The sequence below is a fragment of the Zonotrichia albicollis genome, chromosome 1 (assembly GCF_047830755.1).
Source record: "Zonotrichia albicollis isolate bZonAlb1 chromosome 1, bZonAlb1.hap1, whole genome shotgun sequence".
Classification (NCBI taxonomy): Eukaryota; Metazoa; Chordata; class Aves; order Passeriformes; family Passerellidae; genus Zonotrichia; species Zonotrichia albicollis.
The window spans coordinates 52,986,126-53,002,059 of NC_133819.1; the positions used below are offsets into that span (position 1 = coordinate 52,986,126).

At 44.5% G+C, this 15,934-nt stretch overlaps 3 protein-coding genes across 6 annotated transcripts; 2 read left to right on the plus strand and 1 right to left on the minus strand.

Annotated features, from left to right (window-relative positions):
• Window positions 1–206: 206 nt before the first annotated feature.
• MRPL32 (mitochondrial ribosomal protein L32) lies at window positions 207–2,577 on the minus strand. The gene is made up of 3 exons (XM_005486988.3): window positions 2,401–2,577; window positions 1,355–1,524; window positions 207–827 (listed from the first exon to the last, which is right to left on the minus strand). Exons 1-3 carry the CDS (start codon window positions 2,522–2,524, stop codon window positions 573–575), a joined length of 549 nt encoding a protein of 182 aa, XP_005487045.2. The 5' UTR covers window positions 2,525–2,577; the 3' UTR covers window positions 207–572.
• A 182-nt stretch (window positions 2,578–2,759) lies between these two features.
• PSMA2 (proteasome 20S subunit alpha 2) lies at window positions 2,760–9,464 on the plus strand. The gene is made up of 8 exons (XM_005486989.4): window positions 2,760–2,916; window positions 4,602–4,678; window positions 5,225–5,357; window positions 5,733–5,855; window positions 6,205–6,286; window positions 7,344–7,417; window positions 7,862–7,919; window positions 7,996–9,464. The coding sequence occupies exons 1-8, from the start codon at window positions 2,876–2,878 to the stop codon at window positions 8,110–8,112; spliced, it is 705 nt and encodes a 234-aa protein (XP_005487046.1). The 5' UTR covers window positions 2,760–2,875; the 3' UTR covers window positions 8,113–9,464.
• A 2,150-nt stretch (window positions 9,465–11,614) lies between these two features.
• C1H7orf25 (chromosome 1 C7orf25 homolog) lies at window positions 11,615–15,637 on the plus strand. 4 transcript variants are annotated; one of them, XM_026793429.2, is made up of 2 exons: window positions 11,615–11,724; window positions 14,060–15,637. In XM_026793429.2, exons 1-2 carry the CDS (start codon window positions 11,621–11,623, stop codon window positions 15,342–15,344), a joined length of 1,389 nt encoding a protein of 462 aa, XP_026649230.2. In that variant the 5' UTR covers window positions 11,615–11,620; the 3' UTR covers window positions 15,345–15,637. The 4 variants fall into 4 exon arrangements, with proteins under 4 accessions (XP_026649230.2, XP_074397534.1, XP_014122516.2 ...); XM_074541433.1 differs by lacking the exon at window positions 11,615–11,724 and adding an exon at window positions 11,785–11,972; XM_014267041.3 differs by lacking the exon at window positions 11,615–11,724 and adding an exon at window positions 11,987–12,390.
• The last annotated feature ends 297 nt before the right edge of the window (window positions 15,638–15,934 follow it).

Genomic DNA, 15,934 nt, shown 5'->3' on the forward strand with positions numbered 1-15,934 from the left:
AAATACTATGTGGCAACCACTATTCTGCTCAAACCTAGGACTATCACAAACTATCGCAAACAGCAACATTGTGGAGAGATCCACGCAAAGGAAATAACCAAATAACTGCATAGTTCCTTGCAAATATCCTTTGTTTCTGATCAATAATATCACTTTTAAACATTTTTCCCCCTCCAAAAGAGCAGTAGCCAAAACCAGAAAGCAAATTTCCCTGGGACGCTTAACAAACTTTATTGAACATCTGTGAATTTAGAAGATGTTATTTACAAAATTAGCATAGGATATTAGCATACAAATTGTTCAGGGTATGGTACACAGATATCCAAATCCAAGGCAGATCCTGATTTGTCTCTGTTGACTGCTGTGATGTATCACCACTGAGAAGCATTTCCCACTGCATGCTGGAGAAACAGTGCCTGACTGGAAAATCACATGGCACAACAAAAATTCAAGCAGGCTTCCCAAAAGTTCAGAGGAGTGCTGTTCACACTGAGTGAACGAGAAAAAAATTCTGTAAAATCATGAATTCTCTTCCTGCAGCAACTGCTTTTGCTACCATTAATTCTATAGCATCAATTTTGAACAAACCAAGATGGACGCTTCCTGGCTCTTTCAATGATCCGCTTGCCTTCATCTTTTTCTGTGGGTTTTTCTCCTTCATAAAGGACAACAGTCTCTACAGTTGGAGCATTAAATGGCCCTCCTTCTTTCTTTTTTATTTCCATCCGGATCAGTTGAGTTTCTTCTTTGACCTTTGCGTAACAATAGCCACAAAGGACGTGTTTCTGCTTCAAGTTTCCACATTCAGGACAAACATCAATGTTCCTCTAAAATGACAGTGGAAAACAAGAAAATTCATAATTTGAATAACAGAAAGAAAGAAACAGGGCAAAATAAAAATATACAAAATAAAAATGTTAAATTAGAGAAATTCACCTACCATTTCAAAATGTATTCCTCTACATAACTTTTCTGTAATGTGTTGCTATGTCAAATGCTTACAACTAAGAACAGCCTCTAAATTCAGTATTTAAGTCATTATGCTTAATTATGTTTGGAAGACTAAAGACCTATAGACTCAATTAGATGCATAGAAAATGTATGCCTTTCCCATTTACATTATCTGTTCAGCCAAAATTCACATTTTGTGGGCTTGCACCTCAAGTGTTATCGTTTATTTAACCTCAGACTACTTCACATGGTGAATTACAAAGGAATTACAAAGGATTTATAAAGGATTTTAAAGACTACAGTATCTTTTAAGCTTATTGATTTACAACCAAACTGCAAAGAGCTTTTACAGTCAGTCCTTCCCTCTGCAATGATTCTCCAAATCAAGGGCTTTGCAGCTCACCTTTATTTCTATGAGCTTGTTGGGGTTCCTCCGCCTGCAGCGGTTCACCTCGATGGTGCGCCTGTGCTTGGGCGCCGCCATCCACACCACTCTCTCCGGCAGGCTGGGCGCCTCAGCATCACCGATCCCTTGTGGAACAAGGGCCGCACCTTGCACAGCGAGTGCTGGTCCTGCAGGAGAAAGGAAAAGAGGGGCGTGATTGTCCCACTCTGCCCTGTACTGGCGCAGCCTCCCCTTGAATACCGTGTGCAGTTTTGGGCACCACAATATCAGAAGCATATAAAAAGCTTCTGCAGAGCCGAGCATTCAAAGGAAGGCCACAAGGATGGTGAAGAGCCTGGAGGGGAAGCCACACAAGAAGCAGCTGAAGCTATTTCATCTGTCCAGCCTGGAGGAGATTGAGGGGAGACCTCATCACATTCTACAACCTCCTCATGAGGGGAAGGAGAGGGGCAGGCACTGATCTCTTCTCTGTGGTGGCAGGATTCAAGAGCATGGCATGAAGCTGAGTCAAGGGAGGTTTGGGTCCGCCCATTAGGAAAAAGTTCTTCCCCCAGAGGCTGTCTGGGCACTGGAGCAGGCTCCCCAGGGAAGTGGTCACAGCTCCAAGCCTGACAGAGTTCAGGAAGCGTTTGGAAAACGCTCTCAGGGACACGGTGTGACTCTTGGGGATGTCCTGTGCAGGGCTGAGTTAGACTTGATGATCCTTGTGTGCCCCTTCCAGCTTAGCATAATCTGTGATTCTGTGAGAAAGAAATTCCTCACAGCCAAGCCCCATTTACGTGCGGTCGAGGAAACACGACACGGATGCTGCCGTCACCCCCGAAGCAAGGCCAGAGCGGCGCCCCTGCCCCGCTCCCTCACTGACCCCAGCGCCCTCCGCCCTTCAGAGAAAAACGAGTCCCTCAGCCCCGACATCGCCCTCTCACAAAATCACAGAATCGATGGACTTGGAAGGGACCTCTGAGATCATGTACTCCAAGCCCTTCCCAAAGCAGGTGACACAGGAACGCGTCCAGCTGGGCGGAGAAGAGCCCGGAACCTACCCCAGGGCGGGCTATGGCCCCCGAAGATTCCCGGCCAGAGGCCGCGCTCCAGCCGCCCCCAGCAGCGCTGCAGCAGAGCGCGAAGCCGCGGCAAAGGAGAGCGGACCAGGACCAGCACCGCCATAAGCCCAGACGGCCCAGCCGAGCCCGCGGGGGAGGCGACCCTGTTCCTGAGCCTTCTGGGAAACCGAGTGCCCTCAGCCGGTCACGACAGTGCAGGGAGACAGGACCAAGACTCCAAGTCCCAGCACTGCTCTCGCTACCGGGAGGGCGGGGCGGTGTAGGGCGGAGGGAGGACTCAAACTCCCAGCATGCCTCACGGCGCGCCTCGCCGCCAACCGCATCCCAGCACGCTCAGGCAGAGGCCACCAGGCCGCCAATCAGCGCGCTCGGTGTGCCTTAGCGCTGGGAGCGGGAGCGGCGCCCGCGCCTGCGCCCAGGAGCCGGCGCGCGGAGCGCAGGGGCTGGTGCCAAAATGGCGGAGCGCGGCTACAGCTTCTCCCTCACCACCTTCAGGTGCCGGGGCAGGGACGGCTATGGGCTCGTGGGCAGAGGCGGGCGGGCTGCCGGGCCAGCGGGAGAACGGCGCGCAGCCTGAGCGGAGCGGCCTGCCGGCGGCGGCGAGGCAGGACCGAGGGGGCGCTTTGCAGAGTCATCGGGCCTGCGAGCGCTGGGGGGCAGCGGGGGCTCCACCTGGACGGGAGTGGCGGGCGTGGGGAGAGCGGTGGGGTCAGGCGCCCGAGGGGGACACGCAGCTGCCCAGAGCCTTCCTCTAGGGCGGCAGCGAGGCTCCTGGGGTCTGTCGCTGGCCTCGGGGCCCGGTGCGGGCGCCGCTTGTGTCTCCGCGTTGCTGTGAGACAGAGCTGCTGTAAGGTCTGTCCGGACACTGGCGCTGCCTTACAGCGAGTGCTCGGCTTAGCAAACTCGGGGCACCACACACACAGTGTAGGCTGGGGAATAACTGTGATTCTGAGCTAATTGGAAATGCCTGATGACAGCTGAGCTGTGGTGTCCTGAGAGCTTGCTTCAGATGTGGGAATGAGTGAAGCAGATGAGTTTTAAAATAGTTTGTGTTCCTTCTGCTACGCTTGGCAGTGGCTGCTTTCCTTGCACTTGGTGTTGTGCACAGCCTGAACGTGGAATGATGGCATGCACAGAGTGAATACGCTATGGAGTGGTGTCTGTTGGGGTATTGCTCTAATACCTAGACTGAAGATTAATTCAGAATAAAGGAGATTACCTTCCATTCATTTTTTTTAAGCTATTAAGTTATTCAGACCTATGTTGCATATAGAAAAAAGAAAAACTGATCACAAGAACCTTTATGCTGCTCATGGGGAAGTGTCCCCTTAATCTCAGCAGAGAGTCACGCTGTGTAATTGCAAAAGGGATTGCTAAAGGCTTGGTGCAGTTGAGCAAATGAAGCAGTTCGTAACCTAAAATGATGAAATGAATGTTCTTCATGGATGGGAGCATGGATGCTTGTTCTGCTCAAGTAGATTGAATTCTTTATTAGCTTTCAGAAATGATTTCCTAAGGGAGTCACAAACCTTTTGTGTTTTACAGAAGCACTATGTGCTTGGAATGATCGTTCTGATTTTTTATAGTTTGTAGTGGAAAAGCCAGAATTACTACTTTGTCACCGTGTTTCCTCAGTGACTACACTGATTGATTATTCCTTGCTTTGTTTTCTTCATCTAAGCACTGAGTTACATAATATCCTGTTTTACTTCTGCAACTATTAAAGCAGCAGGGTCTGAAATACAGCCTGGAGTAGAGAACAGATCCACCTGCAAAATCACTTGTCCAGTGAGTGCTGCCTCTGGTGTCCTTTCTACTGGGGATAGGGAATGGACCCCTCTCCTTCTGAATAAGCTACTTTGTAACTCATTTTGCTTGACACCTGCAGCTCCATTCTGATTATTCTGCCTCAGTTACTAGAATAGTGTGGATCATTGAAACACAATGCGGGAATACCTGGGGATAGAATGGGAGTTGTTGCTGTTTTGTGCCATTGACCTTGTGTGTTTGTCAGTCAAAAAGCAGAGCTGTGTTTTGCTGGTTCTTTTCAGCAGTGAACATCAGTGCCTTGAAAGCTTTTGGAAATCACACATACAATGTAATTTCAATAGAAAGTCATGACACACCCTGCAGATTTTTCCCAATTAGTGGAAAACTTTATTTTGTATCTTCCTTTCTAGTCCTTCTGGGAAGCTTGTTCAGATTGAATATGCTTTGGCTGCAGTAGCTGCAGGAGCTCCATCAGTTGGGATTAAAGGTATGTCCTGAAAATACTGATGGAATTGGGATTTTGTCTATTTTTTTGGGAGAACTAAACTAGTTTGGATCATGTACTGGGTCTTTTGTATTGTATCATGTATTGGATCCTTCTTTATCTTTCTTTCTGTTACATATTTTGTCACTCTTTCTGTGGACATTCACATGTTTTAATACGTTTTATGGTTCCTGGGGTTCTTTTTTTTTTGGGTGAGACATTCAGCTGGTAGAAGTAGATGTTTGGTTTTTGAGTGTTCCTGTCCTTATATATAGAATTAACACACACAAAAAAAAGATAGCTAGATTGGTCAATTATTAATGTTATACAGCATCTTTAGAATGGGATTATGGGAGCTGCCTGGCTGTTTAAAAAAAGAAACAATGTGTTGGGTGTATTCATCAAAGTATCTCTCTTTAACCTGATTGTAAGCTTGAATGGCTTTTAAAAAGAGAAGAAGAAAAGTTTTTACAGTTTTATTAAGCTCATCCTGTGTTTTGACTGCTAATTTTAGTTTAATTTTTAAATGATTTTTTTTTTCTTTTCCAGCTGCAAATGGAGTGGTGTTGGCAACTGAGAAGAAGCAGAAATCCATTCTGTATGATGAAAGGAGCGTCCACAAAGTAGAACCAATTACCAAACATATAGGTTTAGTGTACAGTGGTATGGGTCCAGATTACAGGTACTAAAACATTCTGTTTGATCACCATTTAGATGCATATTCCTACCAGTTTAAGTAATAGGTAGCAATTAGCTGTTTCTTTCTAAGTGTATGTCATAATACTATATGGCACTGTGAATGACATTCACTTGAATTTTTTCTTAATGTATTCATTACTTGTCAAATAACCTTGTATCTAAAGAATAAAAGCAGTGTAATTCAACCTTGCTTTAAATATTTCAGCAACTGCTTGGTTGATAAAATAACTCAGCACGGTCTTGTGTTCTTACATTGATGTTATGCCAGATGTACAACTCCTGAATAGATATTTATTATTATGAGTTTTCAGTTCTAGTTGGAATTTTTTTGACATAGTACTTTTGTCTTTGTTTTCAGAGTACTTGTGCACAGAGCTCGGAAGCTGGCCCAGCAGTATTACTTGGTTTATCATGAGCCCATTCCAACAGCTCAGCTCGTACAGAGAATTGCCTCTGTGATGCAGGAGTACACGCAGTCTGGGTACGTGCTGGGATTGCAGAGCTGCTTGGAAAGATTGTGGTGTTTAAATGGAATGAGTAACAGCTACCCACTGATTGGGGGTTTTGTGGAAGAGGCAGTTTTTCAGTGGAGAATGCGCACAGAAAGTGTGCCAGTAGGAGGAGCGCTGACTGGCAGTGGGCAAGAATGGGTCTCCATATCTTGCACAAAAACATGTCAGCCAAGGCAGGACACTTCTGGTTTTATTCTCTTGGTTAACTCATCCTCATTACAGCCCTGGTACAGGTCTGGGGAGAAGATAAACACATCCAAAATAATGGGTCACCTTTGACTTTCACTGGATAATTCATTCTGTTTTGTTTGCCTGTAGTGGTGTTCGTCCCTTTGGTGTATCGCTGCTAATATGTGGCTGGAATGAGGGGCGGCCGTATTTATTTCAGTCGGATCCATCTGTAAGTATCTTACACTTGTAACTTTTGCTGCTCTGATAAAACATGTGAAACTTTGCATGTGCTCATTAAATACTTTCTGTGATGAGAATAGTAATACAGAGCTAGAGTGAAAGATAACGTCAGAAGTCAAAATGGGTCATTTCAGTAGGTGCTTGGAGCAAGCCTGCATCATTCTGTGCTTCCATGTTCCTGTACTGCTTTGAGGGATGGCAGCTGTTTCTCAGGGAGGTCATCCCTTTTCATACCTTCTCACCTAGTTGATAGTGCCAGCAAAAAATTGTGTTCTGTAACAGCTACTAGGAAAAAATAAATTGACTCTTTATACTGTTCCAAACTGGATGGAATTGAAGCCAAAACCTGTAGCACTCTGAGATGTAATGCACATGCTGTGGTATTTAATGACAGTGGTCAATTTAAATGAGTTTATTTGCTGAGTTTGCAGTGCACTTCAGAAAAACTACCCTTTGATGCATGTATGAGGTGCAGTGCTTCAGATGAAAAAAAATGAGGTCATTGTAGTGATCACTGCAGCTTCTGGTGGTTTGAATTACCTGATGCTTCAGTGTAAAAAGCAAAATGCCAATGACTTGTTTAAGGCAGCTGATCTTCATGCCAGAGGAGGGAATAGAAGTGATGCCTAAATATCTTGTTAGTAGTGAACATAAATAAGATGGCTGATTTGCAACAAGTCACTTACATTACTTTATCTTCCAAAAGAAGAATATGTGGGGTGAGTCTCAGTAAGGATTTGAGTGTACACTTTCTCAAAGGCAAATGAACTGTTTCTGTATCCCAAATCCAAACTATGCTAATGACTTACTAAATGCATCTTTCAAAGTAGCGAGAGGATGAAAATAGGTGGGGTGCAATACACATCTTGTACAGTTTCACAGCATATGATCCCATATAAAATTAATCTCAGTATGATCCAAATTCTCTCCTGTAGTCTCAGAACACTCAGTGTTTTGCTGCTGTACTTTTTTACCAAGTAACTGAATACACAGTCTTTCACTAAGTTACACAGAACAATTCAATCAATAGATTATTGCTTTTACAGGGAGCTTATTTTGCCTGGAAAGCAACAGCAATGGGAAAAAACTACGTCAATGGGAAAACATTTCTTGAGAAAAGGTAATGTATTTGATACTTCTCTGAAAAGATACTGTGTTTTGTTCAGGTTCCATATAAAATAGCCAGATTTTAAAAATGTACACTTTTTAAATTGTAAGGACAAAGTTTTAAAATACTTTAGGTGTGATGCTTCCAGTGTACTTGTTTACAAGTGCGCAGGAAGTTTGATTTATTTAAACTCAACTTTTGTGTTTATGTAGAGTTACTTGAGTTCAGTAGACATTATATTCAGCGTATTTGCAATAATGTTTTATACAGTGTCAGTAGGGAAAGTAGGGATTTTCTTAAAAAAATTATAACTGACTATTAATGCCCCTATGCTTACAAATAATACTTGTATGAGAAACAGATTTTAGTAGTTTTGGGGATTTTAGAGACTCCAGGATTATTAAAATTTGTAAAGGTTTTTGTCCTATGCTGAAATAAATGAATGTCTGTTTACAGATACAATGAAGATTTGGAGCTTGAAGATGCCATTCATACAGCTATCTTAACACTAAAGGTGAGCAAAGCATTTAAGAAAGAAGTTTCTTATATCTTCACTGACATGTTTCACTGAACTGTACTTTTTTTAACAGGAGAGCTTTGAAGGGCAAATGACAGAAGACAACATTGAAGTTGGCATCTGTAATGAAGCTGGTTTTAGGAGGCTCACTCCAACTGAGGTTAAGGACTACTTGGCTGCAATAGCCTAGTAGAAACCCGAGCTAGACTGTGGTTCACACAAAGGTCTTTTTAATTTTGGCTACTTAAATGTTTTTCTTTGCAGTTTTTGCATACTTATTTCTACATGGTTTGTCTGAGAGATTTTTTAAACATCATGGATGCAAATACAACGGTCCTTGATATTGTAATACATGGAATCTTGTTAAAGATAATTCTTTCCCTTGATACACAAAATACTGTACAAAATGTAAAGTTATAGTGACAGCTTGAAAAAGGCTAAAGAATAAAATCAGAGGCCATTGTTTTGGGGGAAGGTGTCTGTGTGTCTTTTCAATCCTAGCCTGTTTATCTACATAAAACTTAGATTTCAGTATCCTTATTGCTGAGGAAACAGCTTTTCATATACAGCCATGGTGAACTTATGTTCAGCCTTCTTTTAAAAAATTTAAATATTGAGTGATAGGATAATTTTTTCACTTAGGAATATTGTTTAAATGTTAATTAACCTCCAGAAATAGTTTTATGGGATGCACAAGATCATGTACTTTCACAAAGGGGCAGGAAAGGCTTCCATTTCAGGTGTGTACTGTGATCTGATTGAGCCACTCTGCTTTTGACCATCCTGGTCTTTGTGTCCTAAGAACTTGTTTTACTTGAGTTATTTTCTTGGCCCTTGAAATTGCACCTTTACAGCCTTGAAATATTGTTAGGAAAAGTAGAAACAGTAACTCTTACTGAAAACTAAATGCATTTATCACTATCAATAAAAATCAATGGGATTTACAAAACAGAATGAGAGTATGTAATGTAATTACTTTATCCCTTGAATTGTGCTAAAGTGTTTTCCAACTTGCAAGATAATTCTAAAGATGTAATGAAGGGAGCATTTAATTTGTGCACCATAACTTTTACAGATATTGTGTGGCTATATCAATACATTTGTTACATGTGTAGAGTCATTCATTCAAGTGATAAAAACTTACATTTTCCACAAAAGAAATTGGATAAATATGCAGGCTTTTTTTCCAGCCAAAATAATCTGGTATGCAGCTATTTAAGTGACTGTTTTCAGATTTTGTATTTTGAAAGCAATCTGATTGTTAAAACGTTGATAATGAACTCGGAGCAGCAGCTCAATCAGTCTGCTTGTATGTAAGGCTAAGGATGTAGGGGAGCAGTCAGGCAGGTCCCACATCAGCCAGCCTTAACTAACAAAGAAAATACAGAATATGAGTAGAAAATAGTGTATAAGCTGATTGACCTGTGCTTTCCCATGTCTGTCTTCTGATGGGTTTTGTTATCATCAGGTGAGTAAGAATTTCTGAAGCATGCCAGAAATGAATTTTTATTTCTTAAATAAAAGCTCTGTCCAAATGGTTCATTAAGAGTTCTGCCAGATCACTTTTTGAGTACTCTACTCTGAAACCAGGCTGTACTCTGATTTTTATTCTAGAGAAAATAAAACAACTCAGATCTGAAACTGAAAGCTTTATATTGCTGCATCTTTGATGTAGAATATTTATGCACACTTAGTTTTTTAATGCTGTATAAATATTCAAGAGTTTTCTACATGCAAAAATGTATGTAGATACTTCAGAAATTGACTGCAGTGGTTTAGTTGTCTCTGCTAATAGAAACAGGTGATGAGCAAAGAATGCCCTATGAAGGGTAGTTGAAACCCAAACAAGTTTCAAACCATGGTAAATACTCCTTGTTTTGTGTTAAAGGATATGAGCAGGTCTCTGGTCTATTGCCAGTGGTTTTCACTTGGATAAGCCAAGCTGGTGACTGTTTTTACACCATTAAGAACTGAGTCTCAAAACTCCCTGGTAATACTTAAACCCTGCAGTGAATCAGAGTTCATGGCACTTGGTGCAGTTGTGAAAGAATATGCATACTATTTTGAATTCAGGCTTTATTTAGAGAATTAGATAATTTCCTTAGTGCTAGTCAGATAGACCTTAATACTACGCTGCTCTGATGGAGAAAGTGGTGTGGTTTTAAGTGCAGGGTTCTTTTTTTAACTGCATGTCTAGAATAGTAGCTAAATTTTATCTGCTATTTGAAGGGAAATCTTTAAACTGCAGAGAACTAAGTAACATTTTTCCATTTAAAATCAAAGGAAATAGTGTTTTTAACTTGAAGATGGATTTCTTAAATAAAATAATTTCAGGAGTAAGCCATACTACTGCAGTGCACTGCCAGATTATATGGTGATTGTGGTAATTTTCAAGAAGTGCACCCTTTAGTTACATGAGATTAGCTTTTTTTAAAATATTTTGTAGAAAATGCATAAAGGGGTCAAGGTGCAATAAGACAGATAAACATTGTTCTTTTGTGAGAAATGATAAATTACAGGCTTGGTTACTTCAGTTTACTATGAATTATAACTTTTGTGTCATTTCACATGTTCCTACTAATGCAGTTATCTGAAAGAAGAAAGAGACGCTTGTCACTTGCAGCTTGTAATGTTGATTTGCTTATTCTGGAAGAGGAGCTGCTCCAAGGTTCTCAGGATAATGTGACACCTATGAGAACTGGGCTTTATTTAATGAAATAAAGCCCAAAAGTGGGATTGGGATCTGAGAACTGCAACTTCAGTTAATGAAGTTAGACATTAGAATGACATCTGGTCCAACCTCCCTTCTCAAGCAGGATCATAGAGCAGAGGGCACAGGATTGTGTCTAGATGGTTCCTGAATAGCTCCAGTGAGGCAGACTCCACCACTTCTCCAGGCAGCTTGTTCCAGTGTGCCATCACCACAGTAAAGGACATACAGGTGCAGTAAGCCCCTTACAACTTGCTTTGGCTAGCTGTTGCTTTCCAGATCTTGTGAAATCATTCGGACAAGTAGAGATCATCTCTCCCTGCAAGAACTGGCACTGAGAAGCCAAGTCTCTCCCAGGCTGTAAGGGAGTATTGCTGCATGGAGAGGAGTGGGACCACAGCTCTGTCTGCTGCATGGAGGCAGGCAGCAACCTGGGCCAATATTGGGGACACTTCTCACATATTATGGAATGGTTTAGTACAGCTCATTTTTGTTTTCCAAATGTAAGGGACCCAACGTGCACAGATCCAATGTGCGTGGAGCCAGGGCTGTTGCTTCTCCTAGTGAAGTTGAAGTCCAAGGCTAACTTGTCTCTGGCCCATCTGTTCCCATTACTCCGTGCTATTGCAGCCCCACATTGAATATTGTGTGCTGTTCCAGGCATCACACTATAAGAAAGATACAAAGCTACTAAAGAACATCTAAAGAGGGGCAACATATGGTGAAGGGCCTTGAGGGGAAGCTGTAGGAGGAGCAGCTGAGGTCACTTGGTCTGTTCAACCTGGAGGACACTGAGGGGAGACCTCATTGCAATTGTAACTTTTTCATGAGGGGAAGAGGGGCAGACACTGACCTCTTCTCTGTGGTGACCAGGGGACAGGGTCAAGGGACTGGCCTAGAGCTGTGTCATGGGAGATTTAGGTTAGATATTAGAAAAAAGTTCTTCACACAGAGGGTGGCTGGGCAGTGGAACAGACTCCCCAACGCCATGCCTGACACAGTTCAAGTGGTTTTTAGACTATACTCTCAGGCGCACGGTGTAACGCTTGTGGCTGTCCTGGGCAGGACCAGGAGTTGGACGCAACGATCCTCGTGAGTTCCTTCCAACCAAGAATATTCTGAGATTGCGTCTGACCTGATGTAATGCATTTCGCCCTGGAAGGGTTTCCACGATAAGCCGCGGGCACGGCGGGCAGCAGCGCCAGGCCGGGCGGGCTGGCTGGGGCCGTCGGAGCGAGGCGGGTGGCGCGGCTGTCCCCGCCCGGCGGCCCCGGGGGAGGTGCCGGGCTGGGCCGCGCCACGCCACGCCAGCCCGGGCCGAGGGCTGTGACCGCTGGGCTGTGAGTACGGGCTGCGGGGGCTGGCGAAAAGCGGCGGCCCCGGGGAACGGAGCGGGGCCGGGAGCCCCGGAGAGGCGAGGCGGGCCCAAGCACATCGCGTCCCGGCAGTGACCGGGGGACGGGGGGAAAAACAGGAGCGACAGGGGCCGCGTCCCCACCCGCCCGCTCCGCCGGAGCCGGCGTGTGGGCGGAGGGCGAGGCTGGGGGCGGCCGGGGGGCCGAGCCGGGCTGGGGCGAGCGCTGAGGGCGCCGTGCCCTCACCCGAGATGGCGGCGCGGCCTCCCCGGCGCGGCGGACACGTGATGGCGGAGCGGAGGGAGAGGAGGATTTGGCCGGGCCGGGCCGGGCCGGGCCGCGGGCGGGAGGGGCGGCCGGGGCCCCGATCCCCGCCCAAGGGAGAACGGGCCCTGGGGCGAAGGCAAGGAGGGCAAGGGGTGGTGTGTGACCTTGTGGTTGATAGTGGCGCTACCGCCCAGTAGTTGTGCTGAAAAAGTAGTTGCGTCTGTGGTTTTAGGGTCACCGCAGCCCTTGATTTATGTTCTGTGTTGAAGAGTGTGTGTGTCTGTGTCTGTGGGTGTGTGTGTGTAGGAGTTGTAGCTGCTGTGGGGAGAGGTGACCAGTTACTAATCATGAGGTTTTACTCATTGCATCACATTCAAGGATAAGCTTGTGGCAGTGGCAAAGACTTTGAGGGGGAAAGGCTGATTTTTCTGGCCTCCTGGGACTGTGAAGAGCATTAGTACGTCACCTTGGAAGGCATCAGGAATCTTGGCCATGAAGAAGCAGGTGGAGATATTGCTGATGCTGGATGGGGACCAGGCCAGTAGCAGTTAATGCTGGCCATGTTTCCACTTGGCCATAGGGCCAGGGAAGCCCACTGTTTGAAGGCAGGCCACTATTTGAAGGCAGGCCACTGAGTTGTCTTGGTAGAGCCTGTTGTAGGACCTGGCTGTGTCTTGTTGCTCTTTTTCAGTTGGAGTTTCATTTATCTTGTCCTTTAATACCAGTTTACTTCAACATGCGAGTTAGGTAAGAATTATAGGAAGAATTACAGTGTTTATACTTGTAGCCAGGAGTCAAAATTTATTTATTTTACTATTCATAGTGGTTACTGTCTTAAATATGCTATTGTTTGGTGTAGTTTGAATGCTACATTTTCAAAGACAGCACATATTCAGTAAAAGAATTCCAATCATACTTTCCTTAAGGAAGGCCTGCTAAAGTAATATAGATGTGAAAAAAATAGATTTATCAGATGCAACCCGGTAAATCTCATAGTAGAATTAGAAAACATAGCAATTTTAGCATAGAGGTTCTCCTGATAATAAAACTATGAATCATAGTCTGTCATGAGGCTGTGTAATAGAAACATATGATGGTTTGGGTTGGAAGGGACATTGAGGATCATCTAGTTGCAAGTCCCCTGCTGTGTGCTGGGACACCTTTTACTGTGGTGCCTTTTACTGGACCATGTTGCTCCAAGCCCCCTCCAAACTGACTGTGACCTTTACCACTTCAGAGGTGAGGCATCCACAACTTCTCTGGGCAACCTGCCCCAGTGCTTCACCACCCTCTGAGGGGTTCATGCACTGAGTTGAACAGTGCAGGTTCAAAGCTGGGTCTGTGTAAGCATGTTGGGTAGCTTTAATTTTAATGGTAAGTGTGATGAGAGAGAGAGACAAGATTTGCTTATGGCATTAACTGTATTTCTGATTTTGCTCTGGATGGCAGCTTTTGCAAATGAGCTGTGAGGGTTAACATCCCTCTAAGTGACTGGCTGAGTGAAGGTCTCTTACATGGCAGGTGGGGGCAAACCACAAGCTTCCAAGGTCTGTGTGTAGATTTGAGTGCTACCCTGCTGAGAACTGGTGTCTTCTGAGGCTGTAGGTTGGATTTTTGAAGGTGAAGGAAAGGAACTGAACTCATCACTGGGACTTTGTGTTGAAGATCCAGTCCTTGTGCTTTACAATAGCTGTTGCACTTAAGTCTACTGCAAGGCTGCAATGTATACTGTTAGAAAGAACTCTTTAGACTGTTTTTTTCTTGGCCATGCAATAACAATCTTCTCCTTTGTTCTCACTTGACAGGAATAATGTTTGCAACATGTCTGTGCAGTCGCTGCTTTGTGAAAGAATTGCTGTTGCCAAAGACTTGATTAAGAGAGCGGAAGCCCTTTCCAAGTCCCAGAAAAGGAGAATAGAAGGTGGGGCAAAGCTATGTAGCAAACTGAAGGCAGAGCTAAATTTCTTACACAAGGTGGAGGCAGGGAAAGTGGCCATTAAAGAATCCCATCTGCAGAGTACAAACCTTACCCACCTCCAAGCCATTATTCAGTCAGCAGAGAACCTGGAGGATGTTGTCAGTGTCCTCCACGTCTTTGCTTACGAGGACAGGTTTGGAGACAAGCAGACACTGGTGGTAGATGTCGTTGCAAACGGAGGTCACACGTGGGTGAAGGCCATCGGTCGCAAAGCTGAGGCCCTGCATAACATCTGGCTGGGAAGGGGCCAGTATGGTGACAAAAGTGTCATTGAGCAGGCAGAGGACTTCCTGCAAGCAAGCCGTCAGCAGCCTGTGGAGTACAGCAATCCCCACATCATCTTTGCATTCTACAACAGCGTGTCCAGTCCTATGGCAGAGAGGCTCAAGGAGATGGGGATATCTGTGAGAGGAGATGTTGTTGCTGTGAACTCACTGGTGGAACCATCTGCAGAAAACGAGCACCTTGACACCAGTGAATCAGATGAAGAAGGCTCTGAACTCCTGAAGGTGACCAGGGTAGACCGGGAGAATTTAGTGGCCAGCATTGCTTTCCCTACCCAGATCAAAGTAAACGTCTGCAACAGAGTTAATTTGGACATCACTACCTTAATAACCTACGTCTCTGCGCTGAGCTATGGTGGCTGCTACTTTGTCTTCAAGGAAAAAGTGCTGACAGAACAAGCAGCCCAAGAAAGAAGGGAGAGAGTCCTGCCTCAGCTGAAGGAGTTCATGGAAGGAAAAGAGCTCTTTGCCTGTGAATCTGCTGTCAGAGATTTCCAGTCCATCTTGGAAACGCTGGGAGGACCTGGAGAGAAAGAGCGAGCTGCATTGCTTGTTAAAAGAATTAACGTGGTGCCAGATCAGCCCTCGGACCGTGCCTTAGGACTCGTGGCTAGTTCAAAAATCAACAGCCGCTCTTTAGCCATTTTTGGGACAGGAGACACTTTGAAAGCCATCACCATGACTGCAAATAGTGGGTTTGTGAGGGCAGCAGCAAATCAAGGAGTCAGGTTTAGTGTTTTTGTCCATCAGCCACGAGCATTGACAGAAAGCAAAGAATCTTTAGCCACACCTCTACCAAAGCGCTGCCCATCTGATAACGGAGTGTAACTCATTTAATGAGTTAGCAATGGAAAATACTGCAGCTACTGCAGTGGAGGCATTTGGAGAAACAGAAGAGTCATAGCAATACAGTTTTGGGTGTGTGTCAATGGTGACAGCACCTAGCAGTGGAAGAGCTCCTCAAGGGATTTGTAATATCTTTACTACTTCCTTGAGGTTATTTTTTGTCCAGCTGACCATTAATTTATTCACTAAAGTAATAACAAGTCAATGAAAATTTTTAACTGGCTTACAGTGCATTAATTGTATCCATCCCCATTAAAAAGTTCAGTTAAAGCACAGTTACTGAGGTCTCCTTGTTATTTTTGTCCTCCTCAGAGAGGTAAAATTCATCATCTTAGATGAACTTTGGGCTTGACTTTCATGGAACTTAAATCTTTCTTTCCCCTATTCCATCCAACGTTGATTTTGGTTGGTTCAGGGGGACCTTGTGCAGAGCCTTACGCCTTTTTGGGAGTGTGGTGTTTTGTGAAGATGTGACTAGTAGCCATGAATAGAAACCAATTTAAGCCTTCCTTGTCTTACTGAAAACAGCCTCTACGTGTGTACCAGGGTTAGGCTGAATTAGGCAACAGCTT

Excerpts from the sequence above, each read along its gene's own strand:
- MRPL32 (XM_005486988.3), bottom strand. The coding sequence starts at position 2,524 with ATGGCGGTGCTGGTCCTGGTCCGCTCTCCTTTGCCGCGGCTTCGCGCT. Across the intron at positions 1,525-2,400 it reads GGGCCATAGCCCGCCCTGGG|GACCAGCACTCGCTGTGCAA; the intron begins GTAGGTTCCGGG and ends TTTCTCCTGCAG. Across the intron at positions 828-1,354 it reads ACAAGCTCATAGAAATAAAG|AGGAACATTGATGTTTGTCC; the intron begins GTGAGCTGCAAA and ends CTGTCATTTTAG.
- C1H7orf25 (XM_014267041.3), top strand. The coding sequence starts at position 12,239 with ATGGCGGCGCGGCCTCCCCGGCGCGGCGGACACGTGATGGCGGAGCGG. Across the intron at positions 12,391-14,059 it reads GAACGGGCCCTGGGGCGAAG|GAATAATGTTTGCAACATGT; the intron begins GCAAGGAGGGCA and ends CTCACTTGACAG.
- PSMA2 (XM_005486989.4), top strand. The coding sequence starts at position 2,876 with ATGGCGGAGCGCGGCTACAGCTTCTCCCTCACCACCTTCAG. Across the intron at positions 2,917-4,601 it reads TTCTCCCTCACCACCTTCAG|TCCTTCTGGGAAGCTTGTTC; the intron begins GTGCCGGGGCAG and ends CTTCCTTTCTAG. Across the intron at positions 7,920-7,995 it reads CAGCTATCTTAACACTAAAG|GAGAGCTTTGAAGGGCAAAT; the intron begins GTGAGCAAAGCA and ends TTTTTTTAACAG.